Source organism: Haliaeetus leucocephalus, unplaced genomic scaffold (assembly GCF_000737465.1).
Source record: "Haliaeetus leucocephalus isolate CR32 unplaced genomic scaffold, Haliaeetus_leucocephalus-4.0 Scaffold161, whole genome shotgun sequence".
NCBI lineage: Eukaryota > Metazoa > Chordata > Aves > Accipitriformes > Accipitridae > Haliaeetus > Haliaeetus leucocephalus.
The window spans coordinates 642,976-660,544 of record NW_010972597.1 but is presented as its reverse complement, the minus strand read 5'-3'; the positions used below and the strand labels follow the sequence as shown (position 1 = coordinate 660,544).

Sequence of the window (17,569 nt, the reverse complement as noted above, 5' to 3'; positions counted from 1 at the left end):
TGACTGCAAGAAGCAGGAGCTCCACTTCTGAGCTGCAAAACCATCAAGAGAAAGAAGAACTTAGAGATTATGTCAAATCTCTATAAACTGCCTTAGACTGAGCACATACCTGTATATGCTCTGCTTTGGGGCGGAGGTGGGATGTGTGTACTTTTAAGTGTATGACACACCCCAGGGGACTCTTCGCAAAGGTAAAAACTTTCTAGGGTCATGAAAAGCTGTTTTCTGCAGCTCCTTTTACAACTCACACCTTTTGCTTACACAGCATATAATGAAAGTGTTGAACAGGCTAACAGCTTTTGATTAAATCCATAACACTAAGTCCCATTACTTGTTGCTTGAAGTGTGTTACCATGCTGATTTTATTTCCTCCTACTTACCAAATGAAGTCTGTATTTGATGACAAAAGTAAACAAGGGGAAATAAATTCTTGAAGCTGGTGAAAGGAAACCTCATCAACTCCTTCACTGATACCCTGTTTTTTAAATTACCATATCACCTGGCCTATTCTCATCTTAGAACGCTGAATGTTGTAAGTAACTTCTTTTCAGATGACTGAATAAGATTTGCTTCTTCTATGCAACTTGTATGAAGGAAACAAAACACCTTAAGTGTTGGACATCCCAATTTTATTGCACCTTGTAAAATAGCAAGAGTTTAAATCATAAATAACTAGTAGTGATGAGGATTCAAGCTCCTTCATTAGAAATGAAATGCTCTATTTATGCTCCTGATACAATAAACACCTCCTAACAGCAGTATCCCTTCCAGCAGCAGTGCGGGTTATCAGCGTTTCATGCATCTTCTCTGCATTTCTCCATCTGAAAAACTTCCTTGTAATATAACGACTAAGCAATCTTTTAGATCTTTTTGAATATGGCAAAAGTTATCAGCATAAACCTGTGAGCTTTCAGATATGATATAGTAGTAGTTCCAAGACATTACATAAGTTTTCTTCTGGCTGGGATAACATCTAACAAGATAGAAAGAGTCAGTCAAGAAATAGATGCCCACTTAGAATTGTAGTATGTACCCTGCCAAGAAGTTTCAAATCAAGTCCTTTAATAAAGAATATACTTATCCCATCTCCCCCAAAAGCTAACTGCTTAACAAGCTGCTGAAACCTCATCATGGAGGAAAACTCCCTTCAGACTACAGATGATATGATCATTATTATTTTTGTTCTGTAGCACAGCAAAGTCTCCCTCAACTTGCCAGATACAAGAAGAATATCTCCCAGTTCTCCCAAAACCAGAAAGACTTCTCCCAGATTTGACAGTCATAACTCAGAGAGCTTCCTCAGACATTAAGGGAATTTAGAATGATATAGCCTGAGCTGAACCTGACTAGTTTCAGAATAAGACTTGCTCTCATTTTCAGAAACAGTTTTCCCAACAAGGATCCAACTGTATTTATATCATGAGAAGTACAAAGCACACCAATATGCACAAACATGACAGGTCAACATTTGGTTTACATCTTTATCTGCAAACATTATAGGAGGAAAAGCCACAGGATTTACAGCTAAAACTGGTCTTCAGCTACATCTATTCTTGCTGGGCTAAATGAATGATTGCCCTCTCCCTTACATTTTATATGTTAAAATGCCCCTTTTTTTTTTTTTTAGCTAAGTGACCTGCAGGAGCAAAGACAGGTGGAAAAACCATCACATTCAAAATTGTATTAGCACCTGAGGCAGGCAATGTGTATGTGCTGATAGACATAATCATACTTGTTTATCACCAAGAAGCAGTTTAGTCTAGGCTAGGTAAGGAAAGCAGTATCCCAACTGAACCACCAGCCGGGAGGGGGGGAGAGAAAAAAAAAAAGCGCAGGTGTTTCTACAGGTTCTTGTCTCAGGCATTCCACACTGCTGGCAGAATTCCTTTAAATGTCTAGCAGAAACTCATGTAACATCATTCCTGAAAAGTAGAATAGTTACTGTATGCCCAAGCCTTGAAAAGGCCAAAAAGAAGGGTGGAAACAGGAAGGGGGTGAAGAGATTTTAAAAACCCCAAAACATTAAAAGGTCAGATGAATGTTACAGTGTATGCCAAGCATTTGAAACTTGAAACAGGAACTGGGTTTTTCAAAGAACACGACTCTCAGCACCCAAGGGCTCAAAAATTAATACCAAGGCCCCCCTGCAGAACAACTATCAAAATGTTGTACTGATATTTTTTTACATGGTCACAAGACAGAGATAACTAGAAAAGATAAACAGGAATCCAAACAAGCAAGAACTGTCCACAAGTACATGGGAAGATGCTGAAAACCAACATCATGATGTACAGCGTTTCACTTCAAGGGTTCCCAGATCAATGAAGCAGAATGATACTTTGCACCCCGCGCCCAACTTAGTGAGTTGTTCACAGCTCAACAGCATGTGTAAACTGCACTGAGAGCATATAAGGTTTGAGCTAATCCAGAACACTACAACCCAGACTCCTCATGAAAGCTTCAGTGCTTTCACAGGTGTATCTCCATACTTTAAAAGGCACCTTCCGATTTGAGACACTGAAGAAGCCAATATGCCAAGAAAGCCTAGAAGTCAAGCGTTCCTTAAGAATTTGAGGGTCTGCTGATAAGACACTTCACTTCTCCCAGGAATATAATGAAATAGCAGTTCATTCATTAGTCTTTCCCAGCACTACCTACCAAAAAGCCAATCGGTTTTGAGATGCAACCTTAAACGCTATCATTTTGGTGTTACAGTGCTTCCTCATTTACACGTCATTTAAAAAAAAAAAAATCTATGCATCTGCTGAAAAAGTCTACATGACTGTTTTTGAGCACCACCATGAAGAGAGCCTGAAAAGACCCCACAGCTAAATGTATATATATAAACCGAGCCAAAGAAACTGGCTTTTAAGTGTCAGTAAAATAGGAGACTAGTTCAAAGAAGAGAACTAGAGAGACAGAAAGAGCACAAGAAAACCAACAGAACAAACCAGCCAACCCAGTCTCTAAACAGAGTCAATTAACATCAGAATTGTTTATCCAGACTTCTGGTTTGCTCCTATGAGCAGCACCTTTAATAGATTCCATCATGCAAACTGAACAACACACTCTGTTGTTTCAATCTGCTCACAGGCACAGACCCATTGAGCCACCCTACAAACAGCTTCAGGGGTCAGGTCTCACAGAACATGGAGTCTGCCACAAAACAGTCTGTTATTAAAAGTACGCTAAGAATGAAAACTCAGCTATCACAGTATCTTTAAAGAAATAATAATAATAGCCCTTCTTCCTGCAGAATAGAAACTTTTCACACTTCCCTAGGAAACACTCATTTTTCCCTAGTCAACAAGATCCAAAAAAGCTATGGGTATTGCAATTTCAAAATTAGCTAGAAGATGATCTTATCCCAGTTAAGGGCAAACTGAAGCGGTCTCAATAAGGAAGACGTAGGAAAATGGCTTGGGGAAGCAAAGCTCTTTCTCTCTCTCAAGTTTCTCTTACCTCGGGAATACTTAAAGAATCTTGAAACTCCAAGGTATAAAGCCAAAGGTCAGTGAGATGCTTGCCTATAAAGGAAGTTAAAGGAGAGTTTCTGGTAAGTTCAGAAGCACAGTACCTTGCTCAGTCTCAAGTCACTGAGAGCAGTGAGTTTGAACAAAAAGGATAAATTGATCCTGCAAGAGATCCAGTATGGAACTCCACATAGCATACCAGTGCATGATAAAGGGTTATACTTCTAAACCTGTTTCTTAACTTCTGTCTACAGAACATCAAGAAGAGTGAATTTATCAAAACATAGCACCCCATTAGCCTCTTAACAACAGGCACTTTGTATGGATGATCATTTTTATTTAAGTGGCTATGGAAAGACAGCAAGTTACTGTTCATCTAATACCAGAGATTTAGCACAGAAGCTAAAACTGCAAGGCTGTTAAGCATTCAAGACAGCACAACAAGAGTTGAAAATCATCTGCTTATAATAAGTGGAAACAATTGATTTAGTTAACATACATTTTGGCTTCCCCCTGCCCAACCCTGTAGTGTGAGTATCTTAATTAAAAGCTAGTTACATAAAAATCAACTTGTTCTGTGTTTAATCTCCAGTGTTGTTATCTGGAAAAAAACCCACACTCTTTAAAGGCCAAAGTTCAAAACAGAATTTTTAATTAAGAAAGTATTCCATATTACTTAAATTTCTTGAACTGAAACTATACACGCACCAGTGTGGTCAAAACTCTAATACAGCCTAGAATAGAAGTAAAGAAAGTTCTAACAGCCACATGATTTCATTCTCCTTAATATGGTTATTAAATAAATGCTTTTTTAAAATAAATATGGGCAACAAAAAAAAAACCCCAACACTTTTCTTCAGTCCTATTCTGACACTCCACATAGTAAATTTGATTTAGCAGTTACCATGACTACTGGATGCAAGCCACTCCAGCTTTTAGAGATATAACACTTTTTATTGAAGTTAAAGGTGCAACTAGAAAAACTGTGTAAGAGTAAGGTGAGTGTTGGTTTGGAGGGGTGGGGGGTGGTTTGGTTGTTTGGGCGGGGTTTTGGTTGCAATTCTTTTTTTAAAATCCAAAACATTCAGCAGCAGCAAAACAGTTAGTTCCAATGTAATCACTGTGTGTGACCACATACAGTGAAGGAAGACAACCAGGAGCAAGTTAAAGGACTTTACTGAATTAAGTTATCAGCAAAAATTAAAAGCAGACAGCAGACTTTACACAAGTCAAACAAGATCATTTTGGAAAGTACACAGACACTGAGGTCTGAAGAATGTAAAAGCTTCACTTTGAAACATGGTGTCACTACATAAGAGCTGTGTACCTCTAATCCATTATCTCCACAGGGAGAAGAGGAACTATACAGCCTTGTAACCTTATTTAGCAGAAGCCACATAACTTGTTCTACCTCCAAACCCTATTCAAGATGAATAAGGAGCCCTTTAATTATTATATCAAAATGAGCTAAGGAGCACAGCAGAGATTCAGCACAGACCCATGAACACAAGTGATATGGAACTGCTTTGCCTTCTTTGTCTTTATTGCTCAACAGTGACTTACGGGACAAAGAGTGACGTACCCTGTCAAGTAAGTACCTGATGGTTTACACCAAGACCAGCAATTGCTCTTAGTGTAGCGTTGACAGAAAGCAGCTTCCCGCACATCATCCCCAACACACTTCATGTTTGCTATGGAAAACACAGAAATTCTTAAAGCTTGGTCCTTTAGTCTCACATTATCAGACAAAACTACCCGCACCACACACCAGTTTGTAACTTCACTGAAAGCAGCAATATGGAGTTAGGAAACACCCCTAGATTCTCCTAAAAGAGACTACAATACGTTTGACCTCCTAAGTCACTTGCAAACTTAGAAAGACATTGGAACTGCTCTCAGTATTCCCTAGCCTGATGCTGGTGCTTTAGGGAACCAGGAAACCAGAGTGACTGGTAACAGAAGCAGTATTATCAGAAGTCTGCCTTAAGATTTAAATACTAACACATTTGTATGCAAGACAGTGAAGAGTGGATTAGCCATTAAGGCATGCAAACTTCAAGATTCAGCACTCAGCCTAGGGAAAAGCATCTGAAAATAAGAGATGGTAAGATAAACGTGAACTCACTTTGCTTTTTACAAGCATCAGTTTTAATCTCTAGTGTTAGACAACCTTCAACCCAGGAAGTAATAGCTTGCAAAATCAGTTTTGTTTTTACATAAAAGACAGGCATGCAAGACTAAGTAAATCTTACAGCCAGGATAGCCTTTGTCACACACACAAAAAAAAGAAAAAAGGTCTGATATAACAGGATTTGTACAAGAAGCAACAAAACCTCTTAGAACGGCTATACTTGACAAGATTATACTTCCTAAAACATGGATTATTTTTTTTATTAACTGCTAACCTCCTATTTTGTCAAGATAAGATCTACCAATTTGATGAAAGAATGACCACATGGCCTGTAAAGAGGGCCAGAAGCTCTGAAAACAACCTGCTTTCTCCTGGAAATCCAAGAGGATGAAAAAAGAAGTTACTTTTGGGTAAAGCCACTGAAGACATTTCCAGAGCTACATTTTATGCTGTCCATCAAATCACTGGTGACAAGAAGGTATTTCAGAGGAACACTGGACAAACTCATTGGGTGATCCAATTGTAATCTTTTGAGAACTAGTCTTCAGCTCTTTCAGACATTACTGACTTGACTGACAGCTTACAGAGCTAATAGCTCAATTCCCAAGATGGAGGGCATTCAGGAATTGCAGGACTTTATTTTTATGGCCCCCGGAAAAAAACAAAGAAAAAATAACAATCACATTCTTGTCACTACTCTACCATAAGATGACTAATTCAGTATAAAGAAGATGGAAAACAAAGACATTCCAACAATAATATAGATATTTTACTAGAACGTTATGAGGTTTTTTTTCCTCTAATCAATATACTCTGGGCAAAACAAGGTCTTTACAAACTCTTCAACTACAGGAATGAACGAAGAACAGAAAATGCTTATATAGAAGACACTTATACATACAAAAATACAGACCTGGCTTCCAGAGGTAAGGTAAGGTACAACTTCAGTAAGTGGTCATCAACTTACACTGGGCTGCTAGTTGCAAAAATACAAACCTCTTATGAGTTTCCAACAGCAAAGCAGAATGCTGGCAGAGTCACTTCCACAGTATGTCTTCAAACAAATCACAGCAAGGGAACAGGAAATACTTGCTTGCCATCATAAATGGCCATTTTATTTTAAGCACACCTCAATACAAAAACTATGTAACTAATATGACTTCATCACACTGAAGCAGAAGATGTCCAAATGTAAGCTGCAAATCTTAATTTCTACTACAATCATTTACTTGGGTACTGGCATGTGGTATTTTGAAAATGGTCTAGTCTTTTTGTATTTGTTTTCCCCCCTGCCTTCCCTCAAAGCCATACAACAATACATCTCAGGAGCTCTAGAAAGACTACAGCTTACTAGATGGAAAGAAGATGATCTAAGCATCAGAGCTACAGTAACAAGCAGATGTCATCACTGTACCAAAAAGAAACAAAAACTATGCTGATGCCTTCATTTTAATTCATTGCAACAATAGAAACTCTCTCAATAGGACATTATGAAAGAGGCAAGAAGATGTGTTTCTGGGTTTCTGGTAGAAGTTGTAAGCCTCACCTAAGTATTTCCCATAGTGCTCCGAGATTATTAACTACTGTCCTTGAAGACTGCCTGTAACTGTTTTCCAAGTCTGAGAAAGGAAGAAATACATGATGATAGCCTTTGTGTAGTCTTTTGATTCAAATTAGTAATCAAAAAAGTATTTTAGGTGTTGAAAACATATCAGCATAAAACAACATTTATGAATATAGCTTCTCCAACTATTAAACAATGAATACATCATTTCCTTAGCGAAAAGCATAAGAATTAACTACCTGTGCATAAGCTGTAGACTACCATTCATGCAACAAAACAAGTAAGTCTTTTGAGCATATATATTTAGCTCGATTAACTGCTGGAAATACAAAGACACTCCGAACTGAACTGTAAGAGTATCTACCTAGACGCTGTTTTGGGCACAATGTGCTATTGTAACCAACAGCATGGAGGGAACAGGAAGAACTCAAGCATTCCTCTTAAAGATGGATGTTGCACTCTCCAGCAAAAAAGAAAAATCTCTTTGGAGTCTTTACAGTTATTAGGACCACATTGCTGCAATTTCCTGTGCAACTAATGCTGTCAGGTTACACCAGCAACCATTCATGTTACGTGACAACACCAATTAATCTAGCAGTCATTTTTGAAGCTATCAGCTTGTTACATACATACAAAAATCTACTTAACTGATACTCTGGTTATGCCACCATGCTGCACAGGTAAACTGTTCTTCTTTAAAAATAGCCACAGCAACAGTTTGAAGGGTTGAGCAGCTTGTTTCCCATGATGTGCTGCCTGGAAACCCCAGCTCTTATTATTGTACAATAATAAGCACATGATTCCTGTCCTTAGAAACTTATCATTTATATATAGCTTCTCCATTACGCTAGCAATGCAGACCTTGTATACAAACAAAAGCTTAACAGAGATCTATAGAATATACTTATAATCAGTGGTACATCTGTAAAACAGGAAGAAGCATGCAACAACTAAACCCTAAGACCACACTGAATTTAGAACAGAAGTATTCAGACAGGTCCATAACAGTGCAAAAGTATGTGCAATTCTGGTAAGCAAGTTCCCAGTGTGCACATTAATTTATCTTATACATACAGACATGTTTGAGTAGCATTCCTTCAGCATGGGTCTGCAGGAACTTAAGATCAAGTGGCACCAACATTGAAGTGCTCAGGAACTATATCTTTCTTGTGATGTTATAAGAGTAAGGAGGGGGGGGGTGAGGGGGTGACAAAACCAAAAAAGCACCCAGGCACATGAAATAAACAGAGAAGTCCCCAAACACTAGCTTCTGTATTTGAAATATTTCAAATTAGTAATGCTTTAAAACTTATGATTAATTAACTGTTTAAGCTAAGAAATGGTGTTTATTAACAACCTGTTCTACAGCATAAACATACATGAGCGCTAGTAGACCTATAATAGCATTACAAATGCACGCTGTCTCAGAGCTCTGAGGTCCAGTCTTACATGCAATACCATTTTAAAGGCAGAAGCTACTCACAAATTGCCATTTTTTCAGACTTTTGTAAACATGCAAGAAATTCCACAGTTTTGCCCTGATTACATCATCAACTAAGATCAATTCTTTTCTAGAAAAATAAAGACAAGTTACCTAGTATTCATTTTGTGTGTCTGAAAACCTAAATAGGGATCAAGAACCAAACTAGTTGCTAGGTCATCGTTTTCACACAGTTCCTTGGCAGACATTCCAGAGGAAGGCACATAACGACTTTGACCCTCAAATCCTGAAGCACCGCTACCTGCGAATAAGAAAGCATAAATTAGACATCATTTAAGGAATGTTATAAAGCCTAGCTACACTCAGGGACAGACAGCCACAGGTCAGAGACAAAAAATATAGAACAAATAAGGAAGATGATAAAATATCTGAAGAAGCAGGAGCACAGTTAATTTTTCACTCTTGCTTTTGTTCATTTATGTAGCAGCCAATGGAGAAAGTATTTTAGAACACATTTTACGGGTGTCTCCAATGAATTTTGGTTTCCTTCTCTCTTCCCCTTCCCCAACTACAAGCATCTTTCCAGACTACACCGGTCAGTCACACCTGTCTCTAAAATTTCTGACCTATGAACGTGATGAAGCCATGAAAATGTCAAACCCAATTTTCCCAAAATCTGAATAAATTACTTACTCTGAATTTGTATTTAGTCTTTCATCCCAGACCAACAGCGAAAATAAAAATCCATGTTCCTTAAAACCGATTCATAATGACTATTGATATATGTGACCGCATTCAAAACTGGGTTTACTTCTACATGTGCATTCACTACAAGTTGGGCTCGTAATTCAAATTATACATTATCCATTTCCAAGATGTATTTTATACTTATACCAGTTCAAAATTAATTTACATCCAGTTATTCTCGCTTAACTTTTAAACTGATCTGAAGAGATCTATATTCCTGAAGTGAGTTAACACATCCAACAAATACAAACATAATTAATACTTCTGATGATAGCTACATGCTGAATGCAGACCTTCATGAATTAAGACAAGACAGAAGCCTGACTTCCAAATTGATAGAAGAATCACATACTGCACTAAGCTGTATAAACATGTACATACATCTGCTTGATCTTCTCTCAACTCCATTTTTGCCCGCCTTTGGATTCTCCTTTCCTGCATGCTGCAATTTGGTCTGATTCTGCGCATGGTCATTAGACGACTTGTTTCCACTTCTCCTGCCATTCACCACCATGTTCTTGGATTCTCCCAGCCACTTCATTCCCACAGACAGTCTGACTCAGTTGCATTTAGTCACTTTTCAAAAGGCTTGGAGAAGTGGATGAATAATTTCAGTTCCAATTCCTACTGGAAGCAAAACATAAACATGATTAGAACTTACTGGGAAACTGTTTCCAAGACACAGATTTTAACAAAAAGAAAAAAACCAAAACAACCCAACAATAACAAAAGAACACTGCAGAAGGAAGGAAAGATGGTGATCTGCATTTGCATTAGGAAGAAAGAAAAGCAGTTCATTAGCACTAGTACAGGGAACTATTGCAAATGCAGATATCCACAGGTGAAGTATTGTCCTATAACTTACAACCACATCTGGAACCAAAGGTTGAATTCTAAAGCTAATAAATTGCTAAGGACAACTCAATTTTAAGAGCTGGACTACACAAACACATAAAAACCTATGTACTTATATAGACATACATACACATGGATAAATACACACACAGCTATGTGACTCCAGAAATGGAGTATTTTCAAATACACACCCAATTAAGATTATATTCCCTAATAAATAAAATCTGTAACCTGTTTGGAACTCTACAGCAAAGAATGACATTATACAAACATCCTCCAAGAACTAAGGATGAACACAGTTAAAAAACCAACAAAAAAAAAAAACAACCAGAAAATTGACAAAATTTTTGGAATGAGGGTAGGGGAAGATGTTAAATCTTCATTTAAAAATCAGAGTTCAAAAACCCCTCAGAGATGATCTAGAGAACCCAGGCTACTATGTTTACTATTCCATGTAACACAAACACAGTCACAACACACCTGGCTCAATGGGCCAGTAGTAAGTGGGATCACAAGTAGAGCTGAAATTTTATAGTACATAAATGGCCAGCAAAGCACATGCTAGTTTCTACCTGCAGTCTCAATGCCTTTTGCATAAATAATTATAAGAAAGCTACTAATGCTTTTGTACACAGTTGCATCTCACTCTGTATAACCTGCATGAAAAAAAATCCAACATTGATTTACACAATTTTACAATTGCATTTATGCATTAGTAATTAATTTACTTGGTTTTAATTCATCCTCCTCCCTACTGCTTCCTCATAAAGAAACAATAAATTGTGCCTTTTCCTTTTACTGCAATTTAAAAAAAAAAAAGCATTAAGGCTCTGTTCACAGCAGATAACAGGCACCAGGTAGCAGGCACTTCAATCTGGTGGCAGAAATTTGCAACAAACTAACAGATGTTTTGAAATAGTGTCTTTTATAGAAACTCTGTTTTTAATCAGTTGAGTAGCAAAATACTGGATTTCTGTTAGACACCTATGTGATCCAGCTACTTAAAGCTACAGAAACATTTATAGCCAGATGATTAGTAACTAAGTTACTTACAAAGATTCAGAAGATTGATGTATTAAGTCACTTGTCTCTACTGTTTCTCTTAACAGATGTATTGTCTCAAACATCTTACTAGAACTATCATCCAGAAATCTACAGGTTTTAGGACCTTTTACAAATTGTCACAGAAGGGTAGTAAGGTTAATCGACAAAGTGTAACAGAATCCTACTGAGGAAAAGCTGGCTGAACTACTGCCTCAATATAAAGAAAAAGAATTGAGATAATTTCTTCCTTCTTTGAAGGAGTTTTCTTGCTGCCAGTGATAGAAGGGCTTGGCTTTGACCTCAAGATTAAAAAAAAAAAGTTTAAATGTCTATTTTAGGGGACCAGCAAGCTTTAACATAGCTCTTTAACAGAGCTGGAACCAAACAGTTTGACTACCAGAATGCAAAAGTTGCTGTGCATACTGACAAAATTCTTTAGGAAGTTACCAGATACAGCTTTCAGAAAACAAACCAGAGACTTAAAATTTACTAGGGAAAACCCTATTCATTGCATTTAGCTATACGTAGAACGAGACATTTTTACACAGTACCTCCGAAAAACCCCTTGGAAATCTTGCAGCTAAATCTGTATTAGACAACACTAGGCTTTTTTTTTTTCTCTCTTTCTTCATAGAGCTTGCCTGATAGCATACATTTAAAAAGGGGAAAGAAAAAACCCACCAACATAACCAAACCTAAACCCCAAAATTTTCTTGTTAAGCATCCCACCTGAACTTCTTTCAGAAGACAGCTACCCTGTGAAGATCTGCACTGAGTTAAACACTTAATGACAGACTCATTCTTAAACTTCCTTCTTTCTGCTTCTCAATCAATTCATTTTACAGCTCTATATACTCTAATTAAACCCCATTCCCTGTTTTTTGTAACAGTGGTAATAAAGAGTATTAAAAGAGAAACGACATTAAAGATTTCAACTACATTCAGTCTCCATCTCTTTGCAAACCAGGACTGAACTATACTCTGTAGTGTGCTACAGTTCAAGAGCAGTACAGGTAAATGAAGTCTACCATGAAGTCCAATTGTAGATGAATACTGGTATGCAACAATCTGGAGGAATACCATTCAATACGGTAGTGTTTCTGACGACTAACAGGTATGGTTGCTACACTTTCAGCTGGATAAATGCGTACTCCACACAAAGACGGTAACCGATCTTTCTTAAGTCCAGTTTGGGAAGGTGAGTACTATCTGTGCTAACACACTTCTGCCTAACAAATACAGTAATGACAAGGAAAGAACGATAGCAAAGGTAAGAAGGACTGTGGCCACAGAAGAATACTCAAGCCATACTAAGCATTAGGAAAAATACTTGGGTTTGTTGCAAAATATATTGATATCTATAGATGACAACAGAAGTCCTCCCCAAGCAAAACTGAAAGTCATTTAGTGAAGCCTAGCAAACATTCTTGTGAAAAATCATTATTTATTTGAGCCTAGCAGCCTAATGAGGAAGAAAACCTTTGTCTCCATCTACTGCTGCCTTTTATTTTCTAACACCAGCCAAATTACAAACTTGAAGACTGCATGAGTGCTTCTTCAGCCTCTATTCCCTCTCCCAACACTGCTTTCAAGAGACAGTTTCAAAAGCTAGAACCAACAGACAGGATTCCTCTCCCAGTGAATATCACAGCTCCTAACGCCAACAGATAACCTAAAAGGGAGCAAGAGATGTCCCGCTCATCACCACCATGTGATTTGCTTTCAGTACTTTCTACATCAGATTCATGCTGAAAAGTCCTTTAGGAACGAAGGGAGAAAAGGAGGAGATGAACACCATCTTCCTATTCAAGAAAAAACTGGGATATACTTACACCTCCACATACTTAAAAATTCCTGCTAAAGGGCTCCACCATCAAATAATATAACACCACACATGGATCCCTTATGACTTTGGGTTTATCTACACTGTTAAGTTTACCAGCACAATTACAGCTTCCAAGGGACCTTTTTTATTTCAATGTAAATGTCCACATTGCTGTTTTAACCCTTTATTAACCATACCACTACCCTTCATAATTATACTGCCTTTTATAATTCTATTATGGTAGTTTTACAGACACTTTTCTAAAATGTCAAAATATAGCTCAATCGCATTCAGCACCTCTCATTGAGAAATTTAGCATTTCATTGCAACGGTACTCTCAAAACCTAAAACTCAAGTTTCATTTACCTGGTTCTAAATTTATTAAACCTATTAAAGACACCTTCTGAGCATTATTTGCATTTCAGTAACATTTGGAAGCACCTATCAACAACTGAAGCATAAACATGATTAATGCTATCATAGCCTAAGATATTCGCAAAGCCAGATTTATCCAGAAGTGTTTACCAGAATGATTAAACAGTACCAATCAGATATATATCACATATGAAAAGCCTTAGTCCTTTTATACTGAGAAGTGTAGTAAATCCCTATGAATTTGAGTAAAGAAATTCTATGGCTGTTGGATCTCAAAAGCTGTCTGCGCCTCCCAGGTTTTGGGCTCTCATCTGTGAAATCTATCAATTCAGAGAACGCTTGTTGTGATGGGGAAAAAAAAGCTGCACAAAACCAAATCAATAAAACCCTAAACCATACAAACACATACATCAGTAACCCTAAGAAATTCAAGTATCATTTATTTTAGTCTTCTGTAACACAGTTTTGGCATATAAATGTATACTGCTTAAAACACAGGGACAGCTTCTGAACAGAGGCACTGGATTTTGTACATCCCTCTCCAGGACACAGGCAAAGGCACTAGGATCAGGAGGTTTCCTAGCAGGCGGGGTCATACTCCCCTTTCCTATTGCCCAGTACACAGGCAGTCAAAGGACCTTCTAAAATACAATTTCTTATTTTTTTTTTAATTAACTCAAGCATCTAAACCAGTTTTGGGATTTTTTTTTTTTCCTTTTTAAATTAACTATAGCTGCAAGAAGTCTTCCTCAACAAGACAGTGGCCTAAAGCAAATACAGGACACAAAACCAAAACACAAGACCACAGCCTCAGCTTTTCCGGACAAATCAACAGCATTAAAAGAAAATATGTATGTTTCATTACTGATAGCTCTAAAAAAAAAAAAAAACCAACAGACCTTTTAATTTGGGAAGCAGACCAAAACTATGCAACCAGTTTTTCTATAAGATCACCAGGCTGTAAACGATTTCACTACAGCCACCCCATCTGCGTAACAAGAAAATCCCACCCACTCCTAAAAAGTGTTCAAGTTTCTAAGAATACAAAAGACTCTGAGCAAAATCAAAGCTGAATTAAAACTTGCACAGCTTTAAGGGGTTATTCAAAACAGCCTCAAACCTTATTTCGGCTACTGTTTTTGACAGCTCAGACAAGTACCATTAAGCCAGAGAGGAAAGGGAGGCACAGAACGCTTCTGGCTCACAGAAGGTGTGAAGCCAACGCACAGTGTCACTTTAAACAGGAACCTGATGTTCTGTGTTACACTACAAATTATTAGTGATGATACTAAAACACAGCAAAACCAGCTATGGAAGAGAGGTCTGTGCAACCACAGAAGGTGACAAAAAAAAGAAGGTATTTGGGAGTTTTCTCTCCCATAATCTCTGTAGTCAAAGCTCTATCTTAAAGAAAGGTCAGGTGGTCCCACAGGACTTCAAAGATTCTGGAGTTGAGGCTGCAATTCTTCAACAGGATAAAAGCTACCTAGGAAGGGCTACTTCAGTCCCACCTCTGCAGATGCTTATTTCAACCACCTGATTTCAGATCCACTTTTGACTTCCTTTGCCCCAGGATGAACTGGTTCAGTAAATTAAACCACCAGGAAAAAAACCAAACCAAACCAAAAAAACCCCAACAAAACAAAAACACCCAACAAAACCCCCTGTTTTTTGAGTGTTTCTTTTCAGCTAGTTAGCTCTCAGAACGAGCTCAGTCCAGAATTGGACATGGATTAATAGTGGCACATGGGAGGATGTAAGACTATGTCAAAACTAACTCAGGTCAGTTCAAACGTTTGCAGAACTGCAGCCCCAGGATGCAGGTTTGTGAGAGCACACATGGATCCAAACCTGACCCAAACCCAGGCTTCAATGCCCCACCAATAGCTCAGTCTGTACTTTCCCACTTTCTCTTGTGCCAATTCTTTTGCAGCCATGTGATTTTTGTGTGTCAGTTTGGATACTAATCCAAGCACAATGCAGGCACAGAAGCAACGGTGTACCAGTACAAATAAGTGGCAGAGGCAATGCACATACAGAAGTGCTTCAGCAGCTCCTGCCCCTTCTCCTCTTTCCTACCCCAGCTCCTCCCCCCCTTCCTCCACCTGGTGCCCCCTCAGGGTGAGGCTGAATAACTGGCTGAGCAAAGCACCCTAAAGGCTGTGTGATCTCCCAACTCACTGCAGCAACACCAGTGTTCAGCAGACTTTCACAGAGACAATCCAAAAGCTCACTGTTTCTGGGAGAGGGAGAACCTCCTTCCTCCCCCTTGCCAATTCACACAAACTTTTCCACCAATTCTGGAGTTCAGTGGACCTCTCCATAACTCAATATAACGTCATTAATCCAAGAGGGGGGAGAGCAGGTAATTTTCTGCTGGTTTAATGTGCTGAGCAGATTCAGCAAAGGATCCAGTGGGCACTAGAGCAAGAGAGGATGCAGTACTGGAGGAGCAGCAGCAGGACCACTGAAAGGGGAAGAAGTATCAGCTGTTGTAACAGGTTAGCTATGAGACTTACACAGGTTCAACTGAACCTAGCAGTTCAGGGCAGTCGCACCATGGCTGGCACAAACAGCACTACAGTTCAATGAAGACTTCAAACCAGCCTAACCCCAAAAGCAGCCCTGCTGCTCCCTCGCCTGCTTATGCCCACTTACATGCCATCCTCCCTCTATACCAGCAAAACAGCTGCAGAGCCAAGTGGTGACTGAATCAGGGGAGTCACCAGAAAAGTCTGAACCTTGCTGGCTTGAACCATGGTGCAAGAAGACGTTACAGGAGGGTGGGGGGACAAGGTCAGGGAAGTGGTCAGGAGCACTTAAACTGGGACTGCTCCCAAATGCTTTGCATTCTCAAACCACAGCTCTGGATTCACTGTTTAGCACAGAAGTATCATACCTTACACTTACTATGTTAATTTGGGCGACTGTTGTATTAAAGCACAATGCTGTTTGAAGTGAAAAGAATACTGGGAATTGTAGTCCTGCAGTAGGATAGTGCTAACAAAGCAAAACAAGTATTCTAGAGCCCTGTTCAGTCCTGTTACTGAGTGTACAAGGACACATCATCCCACTTACTCATTTAATATGCAATGCACTAAGTAATTACTTCAAATAAATCTTATTCTCCAGTTTGCGAACTCAAATGGGTATAAAGCAGAGATGTTTGTACATGTCTGTCTGGCTCTAACAACAAAATAGCACAACAAACAAACAAATCCCATTTTTCAATCAAGTAAGTTTTGATTTCCTCACAGTGTTACTTGCAAGGAAAAAGGCTTAAAGAATTCAAGACAAAAGTTAATTTTTAATTAAAATGGAAGAGGATGCATCCATAGCTATAGTGACCAGATCATGGAAACAGGGCATGACTTGGCTCTCTGTGAACTTACTCTATAGTACACTTTAACCTCATTGATTAAAACCTCCCACTACGTATTTATAGTTACACTATTAAACACTCTGATCAGATAGCCATCTCATACGTGTCACGCTGCACTGAATTCAACCCACCAGAAAACTACACCAAGTTATATACTGAAAATTCTCATGCTGCCTGTGATACAACTCAACAAAACACCACATACTTTCTCTCTCACCCCCCATCTTTACTTTTTCAGAGAGTAATGTGTTGAAGATAATTTGACTTTAAACTTTCAGATACAGATGCCGGACAAAGATGTGCTTTACCCCTTCCTTAAAAGCATACATTCCCCAATGAAAATACACAAAAAACCCGCAGGATGTTAGACTTTCGATCTAACGAAGGCAGCAAGCTCTGAGACCGGAGCGGTCACTCAAAACAGACCTTAATAAAAACCAATCAGTAGGAACACGGCTTAAAACTCCTATTACGGCTCAAACAGAGGAAAGCCGTGCCGCCGGGACCACTAACCACTGAGCACCAGGAGCGCCACGAACTGCCAGGTAGCTAACAGCTTCCTCCCCCAGCTCCCCACACGCCTCCCTAGGCTGAAGCTACCGCACAAAACCCAGCGAACGACCGAGGGGGAAGCGGGCGGCGGAAGGCAGCGGAGCGGGGCCGGGCCGGGCCGGGCGGCGCCGCCCCCCCAGCCGCCTGCTGCCCCCTAGGGCTCGCTTCCCGCCGGCGGCG

The 17,569-nt window shown here is 39.0% G+C and overlaps 1 protein-coding gene across 5 annotated transcripts in view; it reads right to left on the bottom strand.

Annotated features, from left to right (window-relative positions):
- Window positions 1-17,569, bottom strand: part of SUV420H1 (suppressor of variegation 4-20 homolog 1 (Drosophila)) — a 30,661-nt gene that overhangs the window by 12,116 nt on the left and 976 nt on the right. For 2 of the 5 annotated variants that reach the window (XM_010562542.1, XM_010562543.1), the window contains exons 2-3: window positions 9,738-9,980; window positions 8,763-8,910 (exon numbers count right to left, since the gene is read on the bottom strand). In XM_010562542.1, coding sequence (XP_010560844.1) covers window positions 8,763-8,910; window positions 9,738-9,897 — 308 coding nt within the window. In that variant the 5' untranslated portion in view covers window positions 9,898-9,980. Of the gene's footprint in view, window positions 1-3,462; window positions 3,520-8,762; window positions 8,911-9,737; window positions 9,984-17,569 lie in introns of those variants that run through there. The other 3 variants (XM_010562544.1, XM_010562545.1, XM_010562541.1) reach the window with 2 other exon arrangements.